This window comes from Lutra lutra, chromosome 14 (genome assembly GCF_902655055.1).
Source record: "Lutra lutra chromosome 14, mLutLut1.2, whole genome shotgun sequence".
NCBI lineage: Eukaryota > Metazoa > Chordata > Mammalia > Carnivora > Mustelidae > Lutra > Lutra lutra.
In genome coordinates, this window is record NC_062291.1 from 60512030 (window position 1) to 60526299 (window position 14270).

Consider the following 14270-nt stretch of genomic DNA (forward strand, 5'->3'; position numbering starts at 1 on the left):
CTCTTTTCATCATGAGCACCAGATCTCCCTAGGTCACTGTCTCCACTCTCTAAATGGTACAGTCATAATGCCCATCATTTCAAATCATTCCTATGAGCCAGAAGTTCTTGTTTCAGCCCCTTCACATTGTCACTGCTGCCAGTCGACCTCTCCTGGCAGGGATAAGTGCTCCAGCCCAGATATAAGAATGGTTCACAGCTCCATCCTCTCTTCTTTCCCCTACAATCCCAGAAGCAAATGCAAAGTCCTGATTTTTCGAAGGATTTTTATTGATAGTCACTAGAGAAACCCATATGTCCTTTTCAAGAATAGGATCAGAGCCCACCGCATTTTATTCCAAAGACCTTTGAATCCTGAAGTCATTTCTCTGATTCTCCTCAGGCTCCATCTGTGTCCCTGTTTACAGCCCTGTCCATTCCCAGAGGTCAGTGGAATGTCGTGAGCAGCCTCCTCAACTGAGCCTTCATGGTCTTTGTCCTGGATGGAGGGATCACTCCAAGTTCTCTGCAACACTGTAATCTCCACAGTGAGAAAGTTTCCTCTCCCCCAGGGTTTCCCTTTCTCTTTCACCTGGAAATTCTATGGGGAAGACGAGAATCCCATGGGTGCTAGCAGCAGATCTCTAGATGCACAAAGGATAAATTTCACTGACAAACAGGAAGACATCTAAATAATGCTGTCCTCTTGGCTTCTACATTTTTCCCAGATCATGGCTATCCAGATGCCAAGTGCCTAGGGAACATTACCCTCCCTTCCTTCATTCTGTTTGTTATTAACTTTTTTTTTTTTCATCATAGTAGAGCTGGAAGCACAGGGAGTGAGGGGCCCAGTGAGAAATGTTACTTCAAAGAGCTGCACTGAGCTACATGGCTGTACTCAGAAACACTGAGTCACAAGCTACTAAACATGATATAAGCTACATGTAGAAACATTGGTTCAAAAGGCCAAACACAGGGTAGGACTCAGCAGTAGCAGTGGAGGGAACTGCTGCCCTAGAAGTGGAGGACATGTCCTGAGGATGTCTCTGGAGAGGCAATGAGAGAGGAGCCTGATGTCTGATGCTTTAGGCCCCCTCCCACACCACTCTCCTGCCCACCCTGGACTCCCCAAGGGTCTGGAGTCATAGCTGGGGTCAGCTGTTGTTGCTCCCAAATGTCTTGATCCCCCTGTTGGAAGAAAAAGGGACAGGTCATTTGAAGGAGGAGTTTGTGTCCCACTTCCTTTTATCTAGAAAATCTGGATCTGATTCTTCAACCTCAGACCGTCTCCTGGAGGCCAAGGCAGCTCTCAGGCCAGAACAACCAACTTCAGGCCTTCATTCCACCGCTTTCCTCCACTAAGGGAACATGTTGCCCCAGGAGCCCAAAAACAGGCTCTTTCAAAAAATGCTGGAACACTGAAAATAAATAAAATAAAATAAAATGGAAAAAAAATGTTTTGCCTCTACCTGCTGAGTAGTAAAGATGGTAGCATTCAAATGTGGGGCACCAAGAAGAACCAGGTGAAGGGCCACTCACCGTGCCTGGGGAGGAAGCTAGCTGCCCCTTCCTCTCCAGCATCTTTAATTTTGAGCCCACCGCATCCACCTGGCACATGACTCCTTCCAGGACAGTCTCCAACTGAAGAACTCTCCTTGTGAGTCTGCAGGATTTGAGAGAGACCGAGGGAGCAGAAATAGGCATCTGTGGGACTAAGCGCCGATAGGGGCAAGGGAGCCATTATGATCTGTGTCTGGATGGGTGCAAAGAAGGTAAGGCCCAACCTTGTAGGGAGAATTAAAGGGGGGCAGAAGTTCTCCCTGAGCTAGGACAGAAAATTAGAAAGTTGAGAAAAAAAAGCTCAGGGTAGGACATTACAAACACACTCATCCCTGGACCATTGGTTATACATACATGTAGAATTCTTCTCCTGAAACCCAGCCACCTGCTCTGGTAGCCTCTGGACCCAACTCGCCTGGTGGGCTACTCGCAATGGACCGGCCCAGGTTCTCAATCTTGGCGTTGAGGGCCACCTGTTCAGGAAGTCAGAGAGGAGATGACCTGGGAAGTAATCAGCTCCTATTTCATCACCTGCTTTCATGAGCTCCCAAGACCAAGCCCTTGGGCTTTAGTTCATGCTATTCCCCTTCCCTCTCAAACTCTAGAGATAAAAAGATCAGTGTGGTGGTGCTAGACACAAAGCTGGCCCAACCTCTGGGAGGGAATCACCTGCCACAGAAACAAAACTTGAGCTCTTGGAAGCCTTGATTACGGAGACCCTCACTAGAAGCCAACTCCGTTTGGGAAAAGAAGAATAGTACTAGAATTCCTGCCACTTTCCCTCCTGCCCTTGATTTTTGGGTCTACACTGGATAGGGATGAAGCAGGCACAGCAGGGGCAGCTAAGGGCCTGAGTTTGAAAGTCCCAAGGAGAAGGCAACTCTTCAGAAAGAATTATCAGGGATTCTCGGGTGACTGATCTTTTCCCAAGACTGTATTTTAGAGCAGTGGTTTTCAACCTTGGCTATGCATTGGAATCAGCAGGGGAGTATTTTAAGTACTGATGTTTGGTCTCCCCCAGAGATTCTGTCTAGGTTATGTGACCTGAGTATGAGGATTATTTGAATCCCCACCCCCACCCCACCAGGGCATTCTAATGTGCAGCAGGTTGAGAACCACTGTTCTAGAGAGTTCTTTATTGAAGGGTTTTCAGTTCGGATTTGTGTTCTGAGTGTGTTGGCAGGGAGGGGAGAGTGAGTGGTTTTCTTTCACTGCCTCTCCACCGACCAGCTGGGCTCACCCTCTTGTCCTCCAGGTCCTGTTGCATTTGTTCTTGCTCTTTTTTGTCCAGGATGTAATTCCCATCTTGATCAAACCTGGTGAAGGTGGCTGTGAGCTCAGTGATTTCATGCTCTGTGTGCCCGAGTCTGAGGAAAACAGTATGATGAAATGACTTCTGACCTGCTGTGGCTGTGATCTCTCAATTACTGACTCCCCACTTTTTTTCCAGACTCACTGACTCTTGCTTTCTGGGGAAGAATGGGACCATGTGGGAAAGCCAGGATCTCCAAGGTCTGGCAATTTTACCCCACAAAAATTGTTTGTTTGTTTTTTTAAATAAAGGTTTTATTTTTTGACAGAAAGAGAGAGATCACAAGTAGGCAGAGAGGCAGGCAGAGATAGAGAGGAAGGGAAGCAGGCTCCCCACTGAGCAGAGAGCCTGATGCGGGGCTTGATCCCAGGACCCTGGGATCATGACCTGAGCTGAAGGCAGAGGCTTTAACCCACTGAGCCACCCAGGCACCCCCCAAAATTGTTTTAATCAGTCTTCCTTCTCTTGGTCCTGCTGACAAGGTTCAGGTCCTCCTAATGTTCTATAGGAATTATTGAAAAATCTCTGCCCCTAAATAACCCATTCCCCCAACTGCCACCCTCTTGTCCTCCAGGTCCTGTTGCATTTGTTCTTGCTCTTTCTTGTCCAGGATGTAATTCCCATCTTGAACAAACCTGGTGAAGGCGGCTGTGAGCTCAGTGATTTCATGCTCTGCGTGCCCGGGTAAAAGGCTTCCTTCCCCTTTACCCTCTTCCCCTGAAATCCATCCTCTATAATGCAACTACAGTAAATAGTCATTCTAAAATACAGGTCTAAATACATCCCTTCTTTTCTTAAAATCCCTACTGAGCACCCTATTCTTTGGACAGAATGGTGGTATTCAAGGTCTTTCCCAATGTAGCCCTTGTTTATTCCACTGGTCTCCTCTCCTTCTATCCCCCACTTTTATTTGATACCATAGCATTGCTTAGCTGCTTATTATTCCTATACATGTTGTTCAACTTAACACCTCTATGCCTTTGTATATGTTCTCATCTCTTGGAGTGGACTTCCCCTGCTTGTCTACTTGTAGGCTATTCATCCTCCTATAGGTATTCATACATCACCTCTTCCAGGAAGCCTTCCCTTAAGCTCAAAAATAGAATTGAAAACTCTCTTTAGTTTGTGCTCCCTCTCTTCTAATCACTTTTTTGTTGAACTTGTTCTGTGATTCAGTTTATTTGCTTACAGGTGTATGAGCTCCTGGAGAACAAAGATTTTGTCTAATTAATTGTGTGCCCTACTCATTGCCTGGCTCACAAATGGTGCTTACAATATATTTGTTCAGTGTTTGTTCATATGTTTACCTGGGGAAAAGGAAGGCTAGGAGAATAGGCCAGTGTTTGTTGGGGAGCACAGAACCAACTACAGAGTTTTGTGGGAGTGAGAAATGTAATGTAATGATGAAGAAATTATATTATTATGTTAGTCCTACGTGTTGTTTAGTGAGGTCCAGAATGTTCTAGAATATGGTCAGAGACCTTTAAACCAAGGGCACAATTCTGAAGGACAGAATCAGAGATCTATAGGCCAAAATTAAATGCTATAAGCCAAGGTTGTAGGCCCATTGGCCAATATCAGAGGTTTTTAGGCAAAGGGTATATGTTTGAAGGCCAAGGACTTATAGAACAATATCAGAGAAGGTTGAATCTCTGGTTGCTCACTCCCTCAAGGTGTTGGTGAAATCCTCAAACTGAATCTCTTCCCCACCCTGCAGGACCTTCTGTACATCTGAAACCTGCTCTTTCCTCAAACGCAGCCTCAGTAGGGTCTTGTTGTAGCCCTGTAAGGGAAAAGGAAACAGATACCAGTTCCCATAGCTTCTCATCATCTCCTGCCCTCTTCCCCACCCACAGGATGCCAAGCTTCCAGGGATAAGTCAAAACCACACAAGGGTGGGCACAGGGCCCTACACCAGTCAGAAACAGACCAGGACACAGAGCCTTAGACCTCGGCTCTGACTCAGATGTGTGGCTCAAGGATACTGAGTGGTTACCTGTTTCAGGAGGTCAGAAAGTTGCAGCTCATCCTTCTGTCCAGCCAACTCTTCCTTGACCTCTGAATATGTGTCATTGATGATGGCCAGGAACATGTTCTGGAGATAAAGAGGGGACCTGGATTTGCTTTCAATTGGAGCTCTCTGTAGCCCACTAACCCCCACATCTCAGGGCCCCAAGATCCCTGTTCAGCACAATCCTGTTAGGGATGGATCAAGCTCCCTCATCCACCTGCTCTCCTCACTCAGTTGCTTTGCAACAACCTGACTACAACAGTACCCCACCATATGCAAGAGTTCACCTCCATATAAGGGCCAACTATTCACTAAGAGTACAGTTTTGCTATCTTTACCATCTAACCCAAATCTAACCCATCTATCCCTAACCATGATCAAATAAAGAAACCTACTGGCTTTGTTAATAAATATTAAACCCAGATCTTTCCTAGTTGACAGAGAGAAAGAGACAGTATAAAGCAATGGTGATAGAAACAGCCAGTTAGTCCTAAAGGAAGGAGAGAATAGATATAGAAGCTTCTAAGTTCAACCACTTCTATTCATGGGGCACATTTCTCTCCCTTTCTATCCTTGGAGAATAGAGGTTTCACTTTACTGAGGGAGCCTGCAGATTCCCTGATACTCTGCAAATTGCCTGACTGTGCTAGCAATATTGAGCACATTAGCCAGCTTTCAGGAGACCCAGAGCTCCCCCACCTCATTCTCCACCCATGATTTGAGACACCCCTCTTAAACCTGGGTAGAGAAACTGGTGGGGGGCAAAACCTCACCCTCAGGTCCTTTATGTCTCCACCCCTCAGACTCCCAACTCCCCACCTCTCAGAGGGAGGCTCACCAGGAGCACGAGGAAGACAAAGAAGACATAGGTGACAAAGTAGGCAGGTCCCAGGATGCGGTTGGCATTGTCAATAGCATTGTAGTCAAAGTCCCCAAGGATGATCCGGAACTGAGTGAAACTGAGAGACAAGGTTCTGGGCTTCACCCAGAGCCTAATCATAACCCTGACCCCTATTCATACCCCAAGCCACTAATTGCTGTTCTTCGGTGAACTCAGACAGCCCTCTCACTGCACTTCCAAGCTGATAAAGACAGAACGGGGTACAGACATACTTGAGCACACACACCAGAGCTTCTGGAGATCCTCACACAGATGCTTTAACCACAGACATGCCTGCACACATACACCCAGCTTCCCCAAGGATACACACACCCACAGAGCCAGAGGGTGAGGGGCCAGGGAGGAGTGAAGGGGCCACGATACACACATGCACTTGATGAAAGTACTAAAGTTTTCCACTTGGGTTCCAAAAAGCAGGTAGCCGAGTTGGGCATAGGCGAAGAAAACAATGAAGAACATGACAGCAAAGCCCAGGATGTCCTTGGCACAGCGGGCCAGCGTGGAGGAGAGCTGCGTCATGGTTTTGTTGAAGCTGATGTACTTGAATATCTGGAAGGGCCATGTTGAACCAAGCAGTTAAGGAAAAAGAGAGAAAAGCTTTGAATAGTCCACTCCAGGGACCTATGGAGGTCATCAGAGTTGCCAAACCAGACCAGGAAAATGAGACAAGTACCAAGGGAGGGAAAATGAGTGGCCTGAGGTGTTGCTGGGGGTGAGGGGTCCCAACGTACCTTGATCCAGGCAAAGAAGAGGTTCACAGCATTCATGTTGTTGTATTGTGTCTGCCAGAAGGCGAGGAATTCAAAGTCAGCGTACATGTTTGGCTGCTGCAGGAGCTTCCCCATCAGCCGATTCACCTCAAGGGTTCGGAATATGTGGAAGCCCACAGCCACAATGGATAGCTGTCATCACAGAGGTCAGAGGTGTCAGAGAAGTCGGGATCTCAAGGGAAGTTCAATGATAAGGTCCTAGGGGAGAGCTGGGGTAAGTAAGTCAGGTGGGAAAAAAAAATCCTTCCCTTCCGAGTTGTTGACTATTTCAGTTTCAAATGGAACTGAATAGGGTGATGGGGGAATGCCTTAATTGCAAGGAGAAGGCTATGGAGCCAGTAGTAAATATGTGGGTTATAAAGGATCACAGAGAATTGGAGCCAAGTAATTTTATTTCTCCTGCCACTTCCTAGCATTGGTCAAGAAATTAATATGTCCTGTTCATAGGAGGAAGAGGAAGAGAAGAGGCAGAATATTTCAATAGAAGAGAAGAGAGAACATAGGGGTTTCAAAGGGACAGGTCATAAAGGCAAAAGACAGAAGAGGAACAAAATAACAAGTACATAAAGAAAAGGTTCACAGGTCAGCTTGATCACAGGTCAGAGGAAGAGGGCATTTGGAAGACAGAGTTTTCCCAGGAGCTGAGCCCCTGATGTTTCCAGGGGAACATCAGCCTCTGGCTTTGGGAGCTTTAACACAGTGATTTGACCAGAAGTCATAAAGAAAACGTGACACTCCAAAAGGAAGAACTTGGAGACCCTAACAGCATAGAGCCCCTTCCTCCTTCTAATATGTCCCAGGTATAAGATATCTATCCCTCACCAAGATAACCACCAGGTCCAGAATGTTCCAGATGCTGCTGAGGTAACGAAGCCGGTGGATATGGAGCTCCAGGATCTCCTCAACTACATAGTAGAAGATGAAGATGCAGAAGATGACTTCACAGCCAATGATAAAGAAGTCCCAGGTGCTGACATAGCGGATCAGCTTAACTGTGCGAATTTGCCAGGATGGGATGGCACCTCCTGTAGCTGGAAATTCTACCACCAGTCTGTGGGAAGAGGGGAAGATCCCTGGTGAAGCCTGGACTGGGATAGTTCTTCCCATCCCCTCCCCTCCACACCCCCACTATAAGGTATAAGTTTAAGGAAGGGGCTCAAGCATAGAAAGGAACCAGGAACCATGGATGGAGAGAAAATAGGGAAAGGGGACCCACCTCAAAACACAGAAAAGATTTATGTTAGCATTGTAGACTGAGAAGTCGATGAAGACCACCCGAGTGCCCCTGTCTAGCCATAGGCCCTCCTGAAGGTCCTGGAGTGCCTCTGCACTGGCCTGCCGAGATCCTGGAAGGTCCAGATAGTAGCCACCTCCACTGTAGCTTGTCAACCGGCCCCAGTGAGAAGAGCCCCCCAGCTCATCCTGTGAATGGTATGTCCACCTGTCACAGAAGATGCCATCTGAGCAGAGAGGTCTGAGCCAGTCCAAAAGCTGATCTCCCAAAGCAAGGCAACACTTTATGATTGCCTGGACTTCACAGTTTCATATATATTATATATACATTTCACATATATTATCTTGCTTGATACTAACAACTATGTGAGAAAGGAGGGTAAATACTATCCACGTTTGAAGATGAGGAACCTAAGACTCAGAGATGTCTGAGATAATCCAGCTAGTTAGTGGCTGAACTGAAACTCAAATATAAATCTCCTGATTTCTCATCATGTCCCCCAAAACTATGGATGACAAACCCATGCCCTACTTTTGATCCCAGACTGAGTAGTCCACACTAGGGAAACACCTGGCTCATATAACCCGAAAAAGACCCTTTCTGCTCTTGTGGTTGTGCACCTGGCTGCTTCGCCCCATGATTCTTGTTCTGTCCACAAATTTCCTCCCTGAGCACTTCCGTCCTTCCCCTTCTTCCATATCTTATCCATCCCTTTCCCCCTTCTTTCATAATTCTTTATCCATCCTCAACCTCTTGCTGCTTCCCCTATCAGGTCCAAGGGTCAGACTTTTTAGTAATGACTTAAGTGGCAATATCAGTGTTTCATCCATGCTCTATACCTCTAAGAACATCTGGGCAAGAAAGGATGCTTTCTCTGGCAAGACTGCCTCCAGAGTATGGCAAATGTGACTGCTATCTGTGTGTGGAAATGAGTCTAGCAGCTATGGGTCTGTTTGCTAATGTACCTTCTCTGTTCCTGAGTAACCAAAACAAAGATCTCCAAACAGTCACAGATGGGATTCTAGAGAGATGCTCCCCACCCTCCACTCCCCTACGGCTCTTTAAGACTAAGTGGAAATGGTTCCCAAACTTCAGGATGGTGGCTCAGAGAAGCAAGCCCAGCAACATTGGTGGGGGGACTCACTCACGCTGTGCCATTGAGAGGCCCAAAGGGGAGACGCTCTTCCTTGTCTGGAGAGTAGACGTCATAGCAGCTCAAAATGTCCTCACGGAAATCCTCATGGACCACACAGGAGTCATTGCGGACCCTTAGCTGCCGTAGCCTTGGAACCCCCAGCAGCAGGTTCTCATAGTAGATGAAGGAGTGGGAGCCATGGCCCAGGCTCTGGTTGTTGTACCATTTGGTCCAATACAAACTGTCCAGTAGTGGGCCCTGGGCAAACTAGACCACAAGCTGGGTTGAGCTTGACCCTGCCTCATCTTGAACTTTATTCTTGGAATGACATTTGCCTTCACTCCTTGACTTTCCAGCTTGTCTCTAATCTGCTTCTGTTGGACTCCTCAGATGACCTGTGAACCTTGACCAGTTCTTGACCTGATGTGGTACTATCCTTTATTCAAAATGCATTTTGAAGTTCAGCCTTATCTCTGACTCTCAATACTAACTTAACTACTGGCTTGACTTCCTGACCATCATCCCAGTCTCTCATCTACCTTCACCTAAGCTCTAGTCTGACCCATTGATTCTTGCTTGACCCTTTGACTTAGCCTTGTCCCAGAATGATCTGGTCTCTGGATATAGACTGGTTTACTGTCTGACATTCCTGAGGCCTGGCCTGTGACTTTATGCTTCAGGCCATTGAAAAGGAGAGGGGAGAGGTAGAGGTGATCTCATACTCACGTCCCAGAAGTCTGCCATGCTGCTGATGGCTTGGAAGGAGACTCCGGTGTCTGATGGGGTATGTAAGAAGAGCTCGGACATCACTTTGGTATAATAATAGGCACTGGAGCTTGTCATTCCATAGGTCACTAGAAACCAACCAAAGAGATTGTGTCCTGCTCATTGTTTCCCATATCCATTCTCCAGAGGAGACAGGAAAGCCCATTTGCCTTGGGGCCAGAGATGCCTACCTAATTGGAACCGCATTGGACCTACCCACCCCTAGAGTTGGTTGGGAAGGCTAATAGAGCATTGGGGAAACCAGGGAATATGGTAGGCTACAAGGTCTCCTCCTCTACTCTCAACTTACCTCAGAAAGACTGAACTCCACTCAGAAATTGTCTCTTCATATTTTCATTCCGAAAATTCACTTTTCTCTTCTTAAACCAGCTTAAATTCCTAGTTCTTATTCCCCAGAACCAAGATATTTCCATCTTCTGCACCAGGTAGTGCTTCCTTTCATTTGTCCTATATCTATGCCCTTGGGAAAGTACCTCTGAATTCTAAAGTACTCCAAGATCCTGGCCAAACGCCTTACAATGGAGATGTGGTCTCCTGGATCTTGGAGTCAATGACTCCATAGCAATGGGAATAGGGGGAAGGCATAACACCTCTGGCCCCAGGGCATCCTGATGGGCACGGTTGTCTCCTGATGGAAGGACTCAGAGCATCCCCAGATCAAAAAAAGACCTGACTTTTGCCCTGAAGAACTGAATCTTCCTTAACCACCCTAACCCATACACCCAGTCTAAAGTTGGGCGGTCAAGGGAAGCTATTAGTTTTCTAAGTTAAAATTCTGTATTTGAAGAATATAAGCCATTTCTTTTATAGACTGTTCCCCAATTTAGATTTGCTTGATGTTTTCTTGTGTTTAAAATCAGGTTATACATTTGGCAAAGAATACCCAAAAAGTGATGTGTGTCCTTCTCAGAGCTTCCTATCAGAAGGTACACATCGTCTAACTGCATCATTACTAGTGATGTTAAATTTCATCCCTTGTTAAGGCAGTGTCTTCCAGCTTTCTCCAATGTAAAATTATTTTTCTCTTTGTAATTAATATGTATTTTGTGGGGAAATACTTTGAAATTGTGTAAACATCCCATTACTCATCAATCTTTTACCTACTAGTTTTAATATCCATTAATGACTTTTGCCTGATTATTACTACCATGGTTGTCAAGTTGTGATTTTTTTCATTCCATTACATCATTCCTTCTGCATTTGTTAGTTAGAATCTTTAAAAAAAAAAAAACTTTCAAAAAAAAGGGAAGAACTTTTCCTTCTTCCTCATTTAGTTAGTCATTTATTTTTTTTAAAGATTTTATTTATTTATTTGACAGACAGAGATCACAAGTAGGCAGAGAGGCAGGGAGAGAGAGAGAGGAAGGGAAGCAGGCTCCCTGCTGAGCAGAGAGCCCGATGCGGGGCTCGATCCCAGGACCCTGAGATCATGACCTGAGCTGAAGGCAGAGGCTTAACCCACTGAGCCACCCAGGTGCCCCTAGTTAGTCATTTATATGTATCAGCATGAACTCATGGATTTTTGTTGTTTCTATAGTTTAAAATTTGTTAGTATATGATATTGTTGCTTAATTTCTTAGCCAAGTCCTGCAAGATAAAGAAAGACTAAAGAATTGTTCTAGATTTTAAAAGACTGAAGAAACATAAAAACTAAATGTAATATGTGCATTTAGTTAGGATTAAATCCTGGGCAATAATTTTTTTCTTTTACTATAAAGTCTATTAGTAGAATAATTGATGAAATTATAAGGTCTGTTCATTAGATGATAGTACTGAATCAATGATAATTTCCTGACTTTAGTAAGAGAATGTCCCTATTTTTAGAGTTACACATTAAAGTATTTAGGAACAACAGGGCATTACATCTGTAATTTATTCTCAGATTATGTGTGTGCATGCGTGTGTGTGTGTGTGTGTGTGTGTGAAGAGAGAGAAAGAGAGAAAGAGAGCAATAAAAGAAATGTAAGCATGGTAAAATGTACATATTTGGGAAATATATATATAAGAATTATTTGTATTATTCCTGCAGCTTTTCTGTAAGTCTAGAATTACATAAAAAATTAAAGTAGGATTTGTCAGTCTCTTGTGAGCAATTCTCTTTAGGAATTTTCCTTTTCAGGGGTGCCTGGGTAGCTCAGTTGGTTAAGCATCTGCCTTCGCCTCAGGTCATGATCCCATGGTCCTGGGATAGAGTTCCATGTTGGGCTCCCTGCTCAGTGGGAAGTCTGCTTCTCCCTCTCCCCCTGCCCCTGCTCGCTCTCTCTTTCTCTCTCTGACACACACACACACACACACACACACACACACACACACACACACACACTTCTTCTCTCTCTCTCTCATACGTACATTCTCTCTAATAAATAAAATCTTTAAAAAAATTTTTTTCCTTTTCAAATTCCTACCTCCCCTAGAGCTCATCTATAGTCTTGTAGGAAAGAGGGACTAATGAGTGGTCATGGATTGGGCACAAGCAATATCACACTTTTCCAGAGGGAAATCAGCATAGGAAGCATTATGATTTCACATGTCCCCATTCCACTCTATTAAGTCCAAGAAACAACTTTAATTCTCTCTGATTAAAATCTGTGATTACCTGTGCTTAGTATCTGGAGGACTCTCACTCAACTTTTCCAGATCTAGAAAATGGTTTGGAAGTCAAGCTTCTGTCTGCTTAGAGCCCACCACAGAGTTAGAAGGATGGTCAGTGTGCTGAATTGTTCCTAATGCCAAAGGCTGATTAAATTGTTGCAGTTTCTTGATGGCCACTAGGTGGTACTCCTTGCTGTAACTTTTTCTCTTCCATTTCTCCAGTTGTAAATTATACTCAGAATTAACTTGCTCTGAACTGTTTGTCAACCATTATGGAAGCATAACATCTCTGATTATTACCCAAGTAGTAAAGACTATGTCTTTTGAGAGAAATTATTTCACCTGGTCAAATGCCCACTGACACTCAGAAATTCAGTATTCTTTTTAACTTTTTAATTGAAGTACATGTAAACAGAAAAGACCAAGAAACCATTTTAAAACTTTGTAAATTATGGTTTATGCCTTGTGGAGTACCTATTCAATACCTTCTCTACCCAGATACCTTCTCTTCCTTGTTAACTCTTATTTCAGCAAATTTTGTACTTATCTTAGGAGATGAGGGGTGCTTAGCCACACCCCCACCTCTCTGAAATTCAAATTACTATATCTCATACCCTAGATAGACACTTGGTAGAACATATTACAGTCTACCAACCTGACTATTCTAAAGACACATTTTATATTCATTAAGCAAACATTACTCAAAGTCTAACATGTGAAACACCTTGCTGGGTCATTGGTGTCTATCCTTAAAAACACCTATTGAGGGGCGCCTGGTGGCTCAGTGGGTTAAAACCTCTGCCTTTGGCTCAGGTCATGATCCCAGGGTCCTGGGATCAAGCCCCAAGCCCCGCATCACATGGGCTCTCTGCTCAGAGGGGAGCCTGCTTCCCCCTCCCTCTCTGCCTGCCTCTCTGCCTACTTGTAATCTCTGTCTGTCAAATAAATAAATAAAATCTTTTTAAAAAAAAAACACCACCTATTGAGAAAGATGTCCCCGAATGAACTTTTTTTTTTTTTTTTAAGATTTTTTACTTTATTTATTTGACAGAGAGAGAGATCACAAGTAGGCAGAGAGAGGTGGGGAAGCAGGCTTCCCGCTGAGCAGAAAGCCCAATGCGGGGCTCGATTCCAGGACCCTGAGATCACGACCTGAGCTGAAGGCAGAGGCTTAACCCACTGAGCCACCCAGGTGACCCCAGAATGAACTTTTTTTTAGTACATCTTAACATTTAAAATTGAATTATACAGAAGAGAAGATTTAATAGTATTCTGACCTACCCTGCTCATGTACGCACTCAGAATGAATTCATTGTTGTCGAATGAGCATGAGCCTAGGAGCCAGACTGACCTATGTTCAAATCTTAGCTCTGTCACTTACAGTATAGACTTGGGCTCTGAGTCTCAGATTCCTCATCACTAAATGGGGGAACACAATATCTTTCTTGTAATATTATAAAGATGAAAGATGATGTCTTTAGAATGCATTGAACACAGTGGGTGCTTAACAATTAGTTCAAGTCACCCCATCATATGCTCCTCAGGAGACAAGGACTACGTTTCATTCATTTAGCAAAGTGCCTGGTATTTAATATTTTCCTCAATAAGTGTTTGTTGGGCTAAACCAAAAGTGTGGTGGGGGAACCACAAAGGAGTAGAATGAAACAAATTAATAGTTTTCAAACAAAATAAAGTATTATGACTCTATATTTGACACCTGGCAGCAAAGTCATCAAAATAGTCAAGAATAATTCCTATTTAATAGATGTTGGAAGGAGGCTGGAATGTTCCTCAGTCCAAAGAGAGCAATAAAATCATAGTCTTGGGTAAGAGAAACAAAGCTCGTCCTTAGATGCCCTAGGGAGCAAGTACAGTTGGCCAGTAACCCTTACACAACATGATGGTAGAAATGTTGATAGCACAGCTCAATCTTCCTAATATGTTAACCATCCAGAACATCAGATGAGTATCAGGCTTGGAGGTTACTGCAA

At 44.5% G+C, this 14270-nt stretch overlaps 1 protein-coding gene across 7 annotated transcripts in view; it reads right to left on the reverse strand.

Moving 5' to 3' along the window:
* Window positions 1-713: 713 nt before the first annotated feature.
* Window positions 714-14270, reverse strand: part of PKD2L1 (polycystin 2 like 1, transient receptor potential cation channel) — a 34563-nt gene continuing 21006 nt past the window's right edge. For 3 of the 7 annotated variants that reach the window (XM_047703553.1, XM_047703552.1, XM_047703551.1), the window contains 13 exons: window positions 9628-9755; window positions 8915-9168; window positions 7749-7973; window positions 7355-7583; window positions 6494-6664; window positions 6130-6311; window positions 5700-5820; window positions 4847-4945; window positions 4515-4633; window positions 2779-2905; window positions 1893-2011; window positions 1518-1641; window positions 714-1166 (listed from right to left, as the gene is read on the reverse strand). In XM_047703553.1, the coding sequence (XP_047559509.1) occupies window positions 993-1166; window positions 1518-1641; window positions 1893-2011; window positions 2779-2905; window positions 4515-4633; window positions 4847-4945; window positions 5700-5820; window positions 6130-6311; window positions 6494-6664; window positions 7355-7583; window positions 7749-7973; window positions 8915-9168; window positions 9628-9755 (2072 nt within the window). In that variant the 3' untranslated portion in view covers window positions 714-992. Of the gene's footprint in view, window positions 1167-1517; window positions 1642-1892; window positions 2012-2778; window positions 2906-3409; window positions 3537-4514; window positions 4634-4846; window positions 4946-5699; window positions 5821-6129; window positions 6312-6493; window positions 6665-7354; window positions 7584-7748; window positions 7974-8914; window positions 9169-9627; window positions 9756-14270 lie in introns of all 7 variants that reach the window. The other 4 variants (XM_047703555.1, XM_047703554.1, XM_047703556.1 and 1 more) reach the window with 4 other exon arrangements.